Here is a 16,193-nt window from a genome sequence, read left to right on the forward strand (position 1 = left end):
TGTTGTCACAAGGGGAGATAACCAGTAGTTCCGTTTTGGAAGTATTTAGGACCAAATTGAGACTCGAGAGCAGAAGGTTTATGGCGTGTAAGCAGTTGTTCCAGAAATTTAGAGTAGAGATGGGGTCTGAAATGGGGATTATGATTTGTACATCGTCCGCGTATATAAAGTGGGTGAGATTGAGACTATTGAGTAGCTGGCATAAAGGGAGTAGATATATATTGAACAGGGTAGGGGAAAGAGACGAACCCTGAGGTACACCTTGGTTTGATGGAATGGAGTGAGATTCTTTGTCATTTATTTTGACTTTGTAGTGTCTGTTGTTCAGAAAGGATGTGAACCAGAGCAGTGCAGAGCCGGATATGCCTATTTCCATTAAGCGGTTAATGAGGATATTGTGGTTTACCGTGTCGAACGCGGCAGAGATGTCGAGAAGGGCTAGCAGGTAAGATTGTCCCTTGTCAAGGCCCATCAGGATGTTGTCCGTTAGAGAAAGAAGGAGGGATTCTGTGTTTAGGCGTTTCCTGAATCCGAATTGAGAGGGGTAGAGAATATTGTGGGAGTCAAGGTAGTCTGTGAGTCGGATGTTGACAAGCTTTTCCATTAGCTTGGCTATAAAAGGTAGGTTTGCAATGGGGCGGAAGTTTGCAGGGTCGGCTGGGTCCAGGTTGGGTTTTTTAAGTAAGGGTTTAAGTGAAGCAATTTTTAAGGAGTCCGGGACCGATCCTTGATTGAGGGAGCAATTTATGATGTCTGCCAGCGGTTTAGCAATGGTGTTAGGGATGGTGAGAAGTAGTTTGGTCGGTATTTGGTCCAGAGGATGAGTGGAAGGTTTCATTTTCTTGATTATTGATTCAATTTCCAGGGAGGATGTCTGTTCAAGAATTTCTAGTGACGGTCTGTGGATATTTGGTGGAGGGTTATTAGTTGCGAGGCTTAATGGTTGCGAAGGGTTTGGAGCCATGTTAGTTGAAGCCAGGGGGGCAAGAAGGTTTTTGATTTTGTTATCAAAAAAGATAGCCAACTCTGTAGATTTGTTCTGGGCTTCTTCTTCTGGGATGGTGAGGGGCATAGGTGTGGTAAGGGCAGCTACATATGAGAACAGAGTTTTAGGGTCATATAAGAAGCCGTGTATTTTTTTGGCGTAGAAATCTCGTTTGGTGCGGGTAATGGATGTCCTATAGTAGCTCATTGCAGTTTTGTACGAAGCAAGTGAGGAAGGGGAGGAATCTTTCCGCCAGCGTTGTTCTTTGTGTTGTAGATCCTGTTTGAGTTTCCTTAGTTCGGTTGAGAACCAGGGTTCTCAAATATATAATCATACATATCATGGACTCACTGATGTTCTCAGGTACTGGTAGCGTCACAAAAACCTTCCACACATAAATCTTACCATTCAAAATGGCATGATTTACCACATGGCGCATACAAAACTGTATTACCCCCTTTTTTTCTACACCACTCTTTTCTCTTACTCCCTCAGATTCTGCTCCCCAGACATCCTCTACATGGGTACACCTCGGTTCCAATTGGCGTACCACTTGGGAGTGGGGATACCCGATTAACGGTTCAACCCCTTCTGAGTGAGTTTACCATGGGTTACCACTGATTAAGCCGCCTCTATTTTTACTGGTTACGGAATGGGGCCTATATTTAGTGCTTACAAGACTCATACGTTCCCCGTTCGAGCCTTTCCATTCCTGTCACTTAACAGTCTGGCATGGGAAATTCTTTCCCTCGTAGTCATCACTTCTGCCTACAGGGTCAGTGAGTTCCACACCTTGTTACATAGTCACCCGACCCTGCGTTCCTCCGTGACCGAGTGGTCTTACATATTCAACTTCATATCCTTCTTAAGGTAGATGCAGCATCTCACCTTACTCAGAATATACTCTGCCCACTTTTTCCCAACACCTCTCTCTCACCAGGACGAGAAGGTTTTCCACTCCTTGGACTGTAAAAGTGCACTTGCATTCTATCTAGACCGCACTACACGCCATAGGAATTACACCTAACTCTTTCCTTCTGTGGCAAAAGCCAAGCTGTGAGTTCCAGTGGGCAAACAGACCTTTTCCTCCTAATTGACTGTCTGTATCTTTTTCTTACCAATGAGCAGGCATTTCACCTCAACACCATGTGTAACCACACTCCGTTAGGGCCGTACCAGCCTCAATAGCTTACCTTCGGCCGGTGCCGCTTGTACATATTTGTAAGGCTGCGACCTGGAGCTCTCTCCATACCTTCGCAGCCCATTATTGCTTAGATAAGACTGGCCAGCATGCTTCCATATTTGGCCAGTCAGTCTACTCATCTTCTATTCGGTTTAACTACCCAACATCCTTCCACCAACCTGTTAAGGGTTTTTAGGATGCCCTCCTTACCAAATTCCATCCCTGTCGTTGCGCCTTTTGCACGTCTTTGGGTGCATTTAGTGCAATCTCGAACATCCTCAGCTCGGTACTCACCCATATGTGAGGACTACCATCCTGCTTGTCCTGTGAGAAAGCAAATGTTGCTTACCTGTAACAGGTGTTCTCACAGGACAGCAGGATGGTAGTCCTCACGAAACCCACCCGCTACCCCGCGGAGTTGGGTCTACATACGTTTTATTATTTTAGTTTCACTTGCGCTTTTTGCTATAAGACGAGACTGAGGGGGGAGACACCTGTGGTCACAGGGATAATTGCAGGCTGAGCATGCTCAGTGCACTCAGTTTGCCAGTGTCAGTCAAAGCTTTATAGAAACTTTGACAGAAATGTTTTCCGTAACAGGGCTCCATCCACTGATGTCACCTATATGTGAGGACTAACATCCTGCTGTCTTGTGAGAATACCTGTTACAGGTAAGCAACATTTGCTATATCTCTTACAAAACAGCATCTGTTACATGTACTTCTGAACCCTTCCCTGGCATGCTCTTAGATTTCCCCTTTTTCCTCCAGTAAAATGTATACAAAACTGAAAATGCAGGTATAATCTCCAAGGTTATAAAATAGCATATGTGTGTACATGCTATTTTTACATGTGAAATCCATTTGAAAACTAAATCTTTGAGGTTACTTATGTCATTTTGGATGACCGCTTTTAATTCTGTTTATTTAAATTGGACTCAAAGTAAATATATAATCATACATATCAACATGGTAGTTAAGAGATAAGTACCTCTTTGCCCACAGTCTATACAGTTGCTGCTGCCTATTGACACTATCATATCCCTTCCTTGCTATATTCTAAAATAGCATGATTCAACAAAAAGTCTTAGGTCATGATCATTCAATAGGTCAGCATGGCCTAAGTTCTCATTATCTATTTTCTACAAAATATAATTAATTTTTCAACCATGATATAGTTGTAATTTGCATACCTAAACAATGTTTAGACTTCAGCATCCTTCCTCATTACATTTTATCTCGTCCATGGAGCCATAAAGTCTAACAGTAGTGTCTTGAGCAAGTTACATTTTTCTTATTCTCATTATATTCTAAAATAGCTTCTATTTGCACAATACAACATCTTTTGTCTATTCTGATCTCTAAACTATATAGCTAAATTGAACTATATTGGAAATATACTATAAAACTTTTGATTTAGTCACTGCCACCCTCTTATAGATACATATTTATCTTTTTATTTGTTTACTAAGTTTTAGAAGTCATTGTACAACAGTTCTTAATTGGATCATTCTTCAAATTGTCACTTGTAGGATAAATGATTAAATGGCTGTAATATTAACACACTAAGAGCCTTCCTGCTCTCTGGCCTGTATGTTGCAATATTCATATGAATGAAAAAATTATACAGAGAAATCTCCATGGTACAGTTGTTTTGTCTCCCTAGCCTGAGAAAGCATACTTTGGGAAAAATATTTCCAGATAATTTGATCATATTCATAGATTAGAAATATGAGCCCAGGCTTTTAAGTCTAATTTGAAACAAAATATTAATGTACATAAACCGTTTTGTGCATGAATAGAACCTGGATAGGCATATCATATTGTTTAGCTTGGGCTTTACACAAAAAGCAACCTTTTACAATATGAAAGGCTCTAAAGATTTGTTTCATATAATGTGTGGTCACGTTTGAGTAAGGGGCATGTTTATAGTAACATAGATGACAGGAAAAGACCAGTTGACCCATCCAGTTTGCCCAGTTATTCCTGTGCACAATACAACGATATATATTCCAGCTGCCAGCCATGAAGCATGACCACTTTTTTTGCTAGCATTTCTGCTAGAATATAAGAAATTTTTACTTATTCTGATGGCCCCAATAGTTTTCTTTTTTAATCATACAAATATGGCACTTAAACACTGAACATGTGCTGCTAGAGGGCATAGGGTAAATAATTATATATAAATAAGTAAATAAAAATAACTGCAATTATCAGTGGCAAAACTGCAAAAGGAAAGAGTGAAGTGAATAACAAATCTCAACTAAAGTCTCATAAGGAGTCCAGGAAAAGCTATAACCTTAAAGAGGGAACCTGGAAAGCTATGACCACAAATGCTCATAGTTTGGGAAATAAAATCCCAGATCTGCAGGCCCTAATGACGGAGGCAAAATTGGACATTGTTGCTATCACAGAAACATGGTTCACAGAATCTCATGATTGGGATACAGCAATACCAGGCTATAACTTGTTAAGGAAGGACAGAGTGGATAGAAAAGGGGGTGGTGTGGCTCTTTATGTCAGAAACAATATCCAAGCATCTGAGCTGCAAGGAAGTTGGGGCAATGAAAAAGCACTATGGGTCGACCTAAAAAAAGATGACGGAGCATCCATTTATATTGGAGTGGTTTACAGGCCTCCAAACCAAAAAGAAGAGCTGGACAGAGACCTGGTTGAAGACATCCTTAAGATAGGAAAGAAGGGAGAAGTGGTGATCGTTGGTGACTTTAATATGCCAGATGTAGACTGGAAAATCCCATCTGCAGAATCTAAAAATAGTAGAACGATAGTGGATGCCATGCAAATAACTTTGTTCAAACAAATGGTAAATGAACCCATTAGAGAAGGAACTATACTCGACTTAGTGCTCACTAATGGAGATAATGTCTTTGATGTCCAGGTGGGCGCCCACCTCAGCACCAGTGATCATCAAACGGTATGGTTTAATATCACTAAAAAAATATGGAAAAGAAGCACAAAGACCCGAGTTTTACAGTTCAAAAACACGGACTTTGAAGAAATGGGGAAGTACCTAGAGGAAGAACTAAAAGGCTGGGAGAACGAGAGAGATGTGGATCAGCAGTGGACCAATCTAAAAGGAGCAATTACCAAGGCAACTACTCTATATGTTAGAAATGTAAAAAAAAGCAAAAGAAAAATGAAACCTATTTGGTTCTCAAAGGAGGTGGCTGACAAAATTAAGGCTAAAAGAACAGCGTTCAAGAAATATAAAAGATCCCAAAGGGATGAGCACAAAGAACAATATTTGAGTCAACTGAGGGAGACGAAGAAATTAATAAAGTCGGCAAAAAGTCAAGCGGAAGAGAGGATTGCCAAGGAGATAAAGAATGGTAACAAAACATTTTTCAGATACATCAGTGAAAAGAGAAAAGTTCAAAGTGGTATAGTGAAATTGAAAGGTGGAAATGATCAATGCGTGGAGAGTGACAAAGAAATGGCAGAAATATTAAATGAATACTTCAGTTCTGTGTTCACTAAAGAAGACCCTGGAGAAGGACCATCTCTACACAACAAGAAACTGGAAGGAAGTGGAATAGAAGAAAATCCTTTTACGGTAGAAAATGTATGGGAAGAGCTAAAGAATCTGAAAGTGGACAAAGCCATGGGACCTGATGGGATTCATCCAAGGATACTGATGGAGCTCAGAGATGTGCTGGCGGGTCTGCTGTGTGACCTGTTCAATAGATCCCTAGAAACGGGAGTGGTGCCGAGTGATTGGAGAAGAGCGGTGGTGGTCCCGCTTCACAAGAGTGGGAACAGAGAGGAGGCTGGTAACTACAGACCGGTTAGCCTCACATCGGTGGTGGGAAAAGTCACTGTTGAAAGAGAGAATAGTGAACTATCTACAGTCCGGAGAATTGCTGGACCAGAGGCAGCATGGATTCACCAGGGGAAGATCCTGTCAGACAAATCTGATTGACTTTTTTGACTGGGTAACCAAGGAATTGGATCAAGGAAGAGCACTCGATGTCATCTACTTAGATTTCAGCAAAGCTTTTGATACGGTTCCGCACAGGAGACTGGTGAATAAAACGAGAAGCTTAGGAGTGAGTGCCGAGGTGGTGACCTGGATTGCAAACTGGTTGACTGACAGAAGACAATGTGTGATGGTAAATGGAACTCTCTCTGAAGAGAGAGCAGTTTTAAGTGGTGTACCGCAAGGATCGGTGTTGGGGACCGGTCCTGTTCAATATCTTTGTGAGCGACATTGCGGACGGGATAGAAGGTAAGATTTGTCTTTTTGCGGCCGACACTAAGATCTGCAACAGAGTGGACACGCCAGAAGGAGTGGAGAGAATGAGACGGGATTTAAGGAAACTGGAAGAGTGGTCGAAGATATGGCAGCTGAGATTCAAAACCAAGAAGTGCAAAGTCATGCATATGGGGAGTGGAAATCCAAATGAACTGTATTCGATTGGGGGGGGGGGGGAAGACTGATGTGCACGGAGCAGGAGAGGGACCATGGGGTTATAGTGTCTTAATGATATGAAGTCTTTGAAACAATGCGACAATGCGATAGCAAAAGCCAGAAGAATGCTGGGCTGCATAGAGAGAGGAATATCGAGTAAGAAAAGGGAAGTGATTATCCCCTTATACAGGTCCTTGGTGAGGCCTCACCTGGAGTACTGTGTTCAGTTCTGGAGACCGTATCTACAAAGAGACAGAGACAAGATGGAAGCGGTATAGAGAAGAGCGACCAGAAAGGTGGAGGGTCTTCATCGGATGTCATACGAAGAGAGATTGAAGAATCTAAATATGTACACCCTGGAGGAAAGGAGGAGCAGGGGTGATATGGTTCAGACCTTCAGATACTTGAAAAACTTTAACGATCCAAAGACAACGACAAACCTTTTCTGTTAGAAAAAAATCAGCAGAACCAGAGGTCACGAGCTGAGGCTCCAGGGAGGAAGACTAAGAACCAATGTCAGGAAATATTTCTTCACGGAGAGAGTGGTGGATGCCTGGAATGCCCTTCCGGAGGAAGTGGTGAAGTCTAAATCTGTGAAGGACTTCAAAGGGGCGTGGGATAAACACTGTGGATCCATCAGGTCTAGAGGAAGTGTATAAAGAGGAGGCAGCAAAACACTGCACGAAGCGGCAGTAGCCACAGAGGCATTCACGGAGCGGGATGCCAGTGATTGGTGTTCCACCTTCACAGAGCGGAAGGATGGAGGGCTGCCATCTCCAAATTAAAAAAAAACAAAAAAAACGGGTGGGCAAGAGTATGAAAATTAATGAAGAGTTCATAAGCTATAGGTATTACCAATTATTAGGCTTATTCAATATTTGTTGATAGATAATGTGGCTTTCAATGCTTACTTCACTTTCAATACATATCCAGCATAGCTCTCTGCTTCAACGGCAGGGGAGAAGTAAAACTAATACTTCACGCATATCCAGCATAGCTCTCTGCTTCAACGGCAGGGGAGAAGTAAAACTAATAGTTCACGCATATCCAGCATAGCTCTCTGCTTCAACGGCAGGGGAGGAAGACCAACACTTCACTTTCAATACATATCCAGCATAGCTCTCTGCTTCAATGGCAGGGGAGAAGTAAAACAACCAATAAGGGCTGAATAACATAGTCTGGGTAAACAAATAAGTATGGGTGTAGCTTGCTTATTGCGGCAGTTACTACCCTTAACTAATCAAGCTTGATATTTCACTTGGATGCAGCTCCATCACTGCTGTCTGCATTAATGGTGGGGGTGAAAGGGAAATAGAACCAAAGGTTACTAGGAGCCAAGAAAAACAGATAAGTATGAGAAAAAAAGAAGTGTGAAGCTTGCTTGGCAGACTGGATGGGCCGATTGGTCGTCTTCTGGCGTCATTTCGATGTTTCTATGTTTCTAAACTCTAATTGTACTTATCGCACGCTCTCTTAAAGTCTGTTAATGTTTTAGCCTTTACCAACTACTCTGGGGAGGCATCCAGCATCCTTTCTGTGAATAGAAATTTCTGACATTATTCTTGAAACTACCACCCTGGGCTTCATATTCTGTAACTTCCCTTTCATTGAAAAAGGCTTACCTCTTATGTATTGTGTTTTCAGGTTATTTGCATGCCCCTATCTTCTCACCTGTCAACATATTTAGAGCCTTTGATTTATTTATTTATTTATTTATTTAGATTTTTTCTATACCGGCATTCGTGAAAATGTCACATCAAGCCGGTTTACAATAAACAATGGGGTGATAACCGTAACAGAGAACGAGATAATATGTACTAAACATAGTATAGATGCAGTTACAATAAAACAAGGAGTTGTACAACTAGGAGCAAGAAGAAGAAAAGATAGTAACTTTAACATAGTATATTAACCCGTAAAATGGTAGACTTTCCAAAAAGGGAAGTGTGTGATTTACAATGAATTGATCAATTCAAATAAATGTAGTTTTTAACAATAAGGAAGAGATCAGAAATAATGAAAATTCTGGATGTTGATAATGCTTAGGGTAGGTTGCCAGGATGGTTGTAAAAAGAAAATTGTTGCTTGGAGGTTTAATGTTGGAGAGAATTGGGTTTAACCTGAGTCTGGGAAGGCTTGTTTGAAAAGCCATGTTTTGAGTCTTTTTCTGAATGCCAGTAAGCAGGGTTCCTGTCTTAGATCCGTTGGTATGGAGTTCCAAAGAGTTTAATCTAATAGAGCTTTGCTGCAGACCCCATCATTTTGGTAGCCCTTCTGTGGACTACCTTCACACTCTGCCCTTCTGGAGGCATGACCTCCAGAACTGGATACACTACCTTCAGGTGAGATCTCACCAATTTACCTGTAGAACGGCATAATCCCTTCCTTTTCCCTACTAATTATGCCTCTGCATTTTTTAGAATCGAAATTTAGCTGCCAAGCAGTTGGCTACTACTAAAACTTTCTTAAATCACTTATCATACCATCTTTTTCTTCAGGCATGTTTGCTCTATTGCAAATCTTAGCATCATCTGCTCACAGACAAACTTTCTCTCCATACAATTGAGGGTTGTTTGGATTTTTGCATGGAATCCATAATATTTAAGTTGCTGTATTGGTTAGTGATCCTTTTGAATGTCTGTTCATATGTTTTGCTTTATAAAAACTCTTAAGATTGATTGAGAAGAAGGAAGTCTTAAGCTCACACTGAAAATTATAATTTTGCTTGTAAAATATGGCATCTAAAGTTATAGGGATGGTAATTTTTGGTGCTTGTATTTGATATAATTTCAATACATATGCCTAACATATGAGAGAAATTGTGAAAAGTCACCTGAAAAGTTTTATATTACTAAGTGAAAGGAAGGAAGGAAAGAATATAGCATGATGAACAAAGGCTGTATTTATATGGCCTCATTTTATCAAATTATTTGATAGATATGTCTTTAAGTAGTATATTAGAATGAGGGTTTTTATTTTCCTTTTAGAAAAATTGGTTTCTTTGTGATGTGCAATTTATCTCATTCACAGAGAAGAAATTTTACTATCCTGTTTTTCTTCCATTTCCCATCATATCATCATTTTGCCCATTCTAACTAAAGCAGTGTTGACTTGTTATTACATTCCAAACTAATTTGCATGAGTTTTGCTTGTATATTAAATTACTAACTTTTTTTCATGGGAATATTCATGTACATGGAGTTCCAGTTTGTTTTGACTGCCTTTTGGGTTAAAAAGCAGGATGCCACACTAAATTCTGAAAACAAGCCATTACATAAAATTATTTTAAAGTGGCATATGTGTATTGAAACTTTCATAATTTAGTTTTTGACCTTTACTTTGATCTAGACCAGAGGAAGCACTCTAAATTATAGTGTATTGCTGATGCGTCTTCTAACAATATCGTGCCACAAAGAAACCTGCAACATCAAAAGACCAGAGCAAAAGAAACTGGATTAGTAATGTGACATGACTAATACTATAAAGAACTTTTTTTTTTTTAACAGTAGTTGACACCTCCTTCCTGAAAGTGCGGTTTAAAAAATAATAGATACAATAAATAGCATTTTAGTTTGGCCAGCTCAACTAAATTATGTGGCTGAATAGGATCAGGAATTCACTAGTTAATTTCCTTAGCACTTCATGTGCCTTATACTGATCTGTTATGCCTTTTTTTTTTTTGAAGGCAAATCCTCCTCCAGTGGTAGTAAACGCAGATAACTTGGATACACCAACATATGTAAGTGAATTTAAAGTGAAAATGTTTCATGCTTTCCAATGCTGAACAAAAGTGGTACATTTTCAGCTGTATTAAAAATTCTTTCTTTGGTTGAGAAATGAGTGATTATTCATTCTCATGGTGGCCAAGTTATATGGAGATTTTAAAATTGCTGTGTATTCTGCTGTCTTTTATTTTTAGTAAAATGTAAATTTTGAAATATTGTAAGCTGTAGTACAACATACAAAAATGTCATGAATTAAAGTCATGAAATGGGATAGAACTTACTGCATTTACCAGAACTTGTTGGATCATTTCACTGCTGGAATTACTTTGTCAGCCCTGTGACTTTTACACTACAGAATAATTCTGAAAAAATATCAGAAACTGGCCAAGCACCTTCAGTTCTACAAAGATGATCATCTTGTAGTTACAACTATACATTGTTGAGTAATGTTTCCCAAGATCTGAAATGTTTGAGGGTCGGCAAAACTGATGACACTGAAGAGAAATTGGGAGTAGACGTGTGACCCTGGAAGTCTGCTCCAGCCACTGTGTGCCAACATTTTTTTTTTAAACATTTTTTTCAGTGTATTTTATATGTTCGTCATGCAGTTGATAGCAAAAAGTAGTACCTTATTAAGTTGGCATCTATGCACTGAATTGCTTGAAGAGGACACATCAAATTGAAGTGCCTCTTAAGAATATTATTATTTTTTTTAATATTATCTTTTATTGGGATCAAGGCAGGATGAACATATACAAACATATTAGAAGTGTCCAACTGCCATACAAACAAAAAGACAGTATAACGAACTTGAACAGGCTAACAGTTAACCGTAAACAGCTTGCCTACCGATCCAGGGTTTTTCACAATTTTCTCCCCCCCCCCCACACACACACACACACACACACCGCACATACCCCAGGTGCCCATACCACACAGGAGCAGGAGAGCTTACAAAAATTGAAGCGTATGTTCCCACAGTCTAAAGTAACGTCTTAAAGCAATATGGATTTTCGGGTGAGAGTTAGAGTGTTGCCGCAAGAGTTCCATTCGGGCCGTCTGCTGCATTACGCCCTTCCAGGCTTGGGTAGTGGGTGACAGGTCTGAATTCCAAGTCAGTAGAACCTGTTTTTTCGCTGGTACGAGGGCTAGGCAGATATACCGGAGACCTCCTCTGGGGAGCTTTTCATTCTCCTGCAATAAATGTAGATAGAACAAAGTCCAGTACCAAGGGATCGTACATCCCAGAACTGCTCCATCAGACCTCTGACTTGACCAAAAGTCACCCAGTTTTGTGCAGCCAGAGGAACATATGACAAAGACTGCCCACCTGAGTGCCATATTTGAGACACATATCCGAAGGCCACAGACTTCTGTCCGCATCCCTGGCACTGGAGAGATGTGCGGTGAAGGAGCTTGAATTGAGTCTCTCGAATTGTCACTGAGGGGAACTGCCTCCCCACTTCTGAGAAGGCCCTCTTTAAAATCTCAACTGTTATGGGCTCCCCTAAATTGTTCTGCCACCTAATCACCAGCTGGGAGAGATGAGTAGCGGGTAGAGTGGCCTTCAACTGATACAGCCACACCTTGATTTTGTTAAAATGCAGGGGAGTATCATAGAGTCCTCCACGCCCGACAGGGTAAGCTGACCCGGATCCCTCTCGCAAATTTGGTAACAGTAATGACGGGCCTGAAGGTATGCGAAAAACTATGTGGAAGGGATCGCCCATTGTGTTTGCAATTGCTGAAAAGAATAGATAGTAATACTGTCCTCGTCCTCCATTTGCCAAAGGAGCCGCAGATCACTAGCTGCCCACTGCTTAAAGACACTTCACCCTTAGCAGGGAAGAAAGTTATTGTCTACCAGCGATAAGAAGGGGGAGACATGGCAGCTACGATGGATAGCTATCCGCCACCACTTCCAAGCCTTGTGATGTGTCTTTATCCAGAAGGAAAACTAAATCCAAGGTTCAACTTTAAATTGCGGCATATGCAATAAATTAAGTGGAGAATGCAGTGCAGTCCATTCAGCCAGCAGCTCCTCAGGATCAAACTTGGTGTGGCCTGAGGTCCATTCTTGTATATGGCAAAGTAGGCAACAACGTTATAAAGTCGCAAGTCCGGTTAAGGCCACGCCCCCCAGTTCCTTGTCCAGCCTCAAGGTATCATATTTAATTCATGCTCGCTTCCCCCCCCCCAAAACAAAACTTCCAATCATTTTTTAAAGCAATGCATATCCTTTTCCCTCACCCACAGTGGTAACATTTGGAAACAGTAAAGAAACTTGGGTAAGATTGCCATTTTAACCACAGCACATCTACCCAGGAGAGACAATGGAAGACCCCGCCAGCGGTCCAGTTAGCGTTTAGCATTTTCCAGGATGGGCAAGAAATTAGTCTCATAAACCCTCTTGTTTTGTGCATCCAGATGTATACCCAAATATTTTATAGACTGTGTCGCCCAACTCAACGTGAATGACCCCACCTAACGCTGTGGCAGAGCCACGTCCAGCGGCAGAACCTCCGACTTGGTTAGATTGAGGCGGAGGCCTGTGAATTTGCCGAAATGGTCATTGACCTGTAGCATATCTGCCAGAGTCTGTCCTGGGTTTCGAACAAATATCATATCATATATCCGTATATAGGCCCAATTTCACCTGTTTGTAGCCGATTTGTATTCCCTGAAACCTGGGTAACATACGGAGCTTAATCGCCAGAGACTCCAGGGACAGCACAAAAAGCAATGGGGATAGAGGACAGCCCTGTCAAGTCCCCCTCCCTAGAGCAAATGGCGGGGAGAGAGCCCCATTGACCATAATTTGGGTTTGAGGGTCAGTGAACAACAATCTCACCCAAGTGGTGAATTCCCCTCCCAGTCCAAACTGCCCCAGAATCCACTGTAGGTACTGCTACTCCATGCAGTCAAAAGCCTTGGCCGCATCCAGACTGATAAGTACCCCGTCCGGATTCTGGCCAAGGGGGGGGGACTGCAACGCCAATAAAGCTTTTAATATGTTAGAGCAGGGGTCAGGAACCTTTTTGGCTGAGAGAGCCATAAACGCCACATATTTTAAAATGTAATTCCATGAGAGCCATACAATATGTTTAAAACTAAATACAAGTAAATGTGTGCATTTTATGTAAGATCACACTTTTAAAGTACAATAAGTCTCTGAAAATATTACACCAGGCCTTAAGACACCAATACATCTCCTATTAGGAAAACGGACCAAGTCAGGCTGCTATAGAGTCCTACACAGAAACTACACGCCAGCAGAAAACCTCACCTGAATCACGTGCTGTCCCTCACCTAACATAGAATAAAGAGACCAAAACGCATAACAAGAAGCATGCAGACAAAAACTGAATTGGAAACTGCAACAAGCCAGAGTCTCTGTATGCAGTGTAACAAAGGAAAAAAGAAACATCACCCATCCTTATAAAACAAATCAAGAAATATAAAATCATCAGCAGTAAAACTGTACTAACAAAAAGAACATATTTCAAAACAGCTGATGAGTGGAATATCCAATAATTAAAAACTCATATAAAACATTTCCAGATACCAACAAAATATTTCAAAATAGCAGACACAAAGACCCAGTAATGAAAAATAATAAGGATACAAACATTTTTTTGCTCTGCATACCTGGGAACGTTTGATATCCAGGTGTCCCGAGATTGTTCTGAATTAGCAGGAGGCGGGGTGGTTTGCTTGGAACTTTCTCCTCTCTCAGTCACATACCAGCGCTCTCTCTCATACTGGCTCTCAATGACACACCTATACACACATGCTCTCAGTACTCACATATACACATTTTTTCTCTCTCACTTATATAGGCTCTTAATTACACATGTACACACATGCTGTCTATCTTTTCACGCTTACACACACACACAGGCTTTCAATCACATAAATACATGCTGTCTTTTTCTCTCACACACAGACTCTCATTCACATGCTTACAAACATGTCCTCTCTTTCTCTCATTTAAACATAGGTTCTCAATCACATACTCACATGCTCCCTCACCTAAACCAGCTCTCAATCACACACAGACACACATGATCTCTCTTTTACTTATACACACAGGCTCTTAATCATACATACACATGATTTCTCTCACACACAAAGGATCTCAATCATACACACATACTCTTTCACACAAACAGGTTTTCAATCACAAACTTACACATACAGGTTCCCAATGGTAAACTTACATTCATGCTCTCTCTCTCTCTCAGGCAGGCTCTCAATCACAGACATACTCTCTTTCACATGTACAGGCTCTCAATTATTCACATACATGCAATCTCTCACTCTCACTCACACACACAGGCCCCCCCCCCCCCGCGGCCCGGAAGAGGAAGTGGAGAGTATCGGGTGCCTGCGCGGCAAGAAGAGGCCACGCTAGTGCGCTCGGCATCGGCCCGAAGAAAAGAAGACTGCAGCGCGGCTCGGAGGAAAATGAAGAGCTTCAACCGCGGCCGATGGGACTCCGCCTCCGCGAGGGCTGAAAATGAAGAGGTTAGCGTTGGGAGGAGGCTGCTGCTGCCGCGAGTTCCCGGGGTGGGGGTGGGGGAGAGAGAGAGTGAATGAGCGAGCATTCACTCTCTCTCTCCCCCACACGGGAACTCGCGGCAGCAGCAGCCTCCTCCCAACGCTAACCTCTTCATTTTCAGCCCTCGCGGAGGCGGAGTCCCATCGGCCGCGGTTGAAGCTCTTCATTTTCCTCCGAGCCGCGCTGCAGTCTTCTTTTCTTCGGGCCGATGCCGAGCGCACTAGCGTGGCCTCTTCTTGCCGCGCAGGCACCCGATACTCTCCACTTCCTCTTCCGGGCCGCGGGGGGGGGGGGGGGGGGCGGGCGGGAAGAAGAGAGCACGCCGGTGCCGCTGACTCCAGCTGTCCTGCCGCGTTCCGCCCGGGCTGACAGCATTTTAAGCCCGGGCGGAGGACGACCGGGGAGCAGCTGGGTCAGCGGGAAAGTGTGGCGACACTTGTCTGCGAGCCAGATGCAGCCCTCAAAAGAGCCATATCTGGCTCGCGAGCCATGGGTTCCCGACCCCTGTGTTAGAGGTAGGGAGGTGCCCCTTAACAAAGCCTGTCTGATCTCTATGCACTATATCTTGTAGCACCCCATTCAGGCAGGCAGCCAATACTGCGGCCAAGATTTTGCTGTCCTGATTAAGGAGAGAAATAGGTTGATACCCTTCAGGGCTGTCCAGGGCCTTACCGGGTTTGGGAAGCAATACCATAGTGGCGGTATTCTGTTCCTTATCCAAATGCCCCCTACTACGTGCTGCGTGGTACATGGCAGCACGTAGTAGGGGGACCCAGGATGTGATAAAATTCAGGGCCTAGTCCGTCCAGTCCAGGAGGTTTTGCAAGAGACAATTGCTTTATAGCCCACGTCACTTCCTCAGGCTTGAGAGGCGAATCCAACTTTTGTTTTGCAGTTTCAGAGATCTGAGGGAGTGCCAAATCCCAAAAAAAAGCCTCCCTGTTCCCCAGAGCCAATGGTTGAGCCATGTAAATTTGGCGATAATGAGTAAAAGCCTGCAAAATGTCTGCAGTATTAGTGGCCATGCCAGATTCGCCCCTCAAGCATTTGATGACTCCCCAGGGGCCCCGGTTGCCCTTAAGCAGTTTGGCAAGTAGTTTCCCCGGTTTGTTTCCCCAGTGATACAACCGAAACTTATAATATAACAGATTACGTTGGACCTTAAGGGTGAGAAGCGCAGTCAGTTCCTTACATGCAAGCATCAGCTCCTGTTTAGTGCTTTCATTCAAAGTTTGAGTATGTATGCGCTTCAAAGTGATCACCTTTTTTGTTAACTTTAACAATTTAGAAATAAGTTTACGCCATTGGCTG

General features: G+C 42.4%; 1 protein-coding gene across 17 annotated transcripts in view; it reads left to right on the forward strand.

The window, feature by feature from the left end:
• DLG1 (discs large MAGUK scaffold protein 1) overlaps positions 1-16,193 on the forward strand; it is an 890,153-nt gene that overhangs the window by 373,553 nt on the left and 500,407 nt on the right. For 13 of the 17 annotated variants that reach the window (XM_029615884.1, XM_029615888.1, XM_029615886.1 and 10 more), the window contains one exon: positions 10,282-10,335. The exons of the other annotated variants lie outside the window; for them this stretch is intronic. In XM_029615884.1, coding sequence (XP_029471744.1) covers positions 10,282-10,335 — 54 coding nt within the window. The remainder of the gene's footprint in view (positions 1-10,281; positions 10,336-16,193) is intronic. 17 annotated transcript variants of the gene reach the window in all.

Source organism: Rhinatrema bivittatum, chromosome 9, assembly GCF_901001135.1.
Source record: "Rhinatrema bivittatum chromosome 9, aRhiBiv1.1, whole genome shotgun sequence".
Classification (NCBI taxonomy): domain Eukaryota; kingdom Metazoa; phylum Chordata; class Amphibia; order Gymnophiona; family Rhinatrematidae; genus Rhinatrema; species Rhinatrema bivittatum.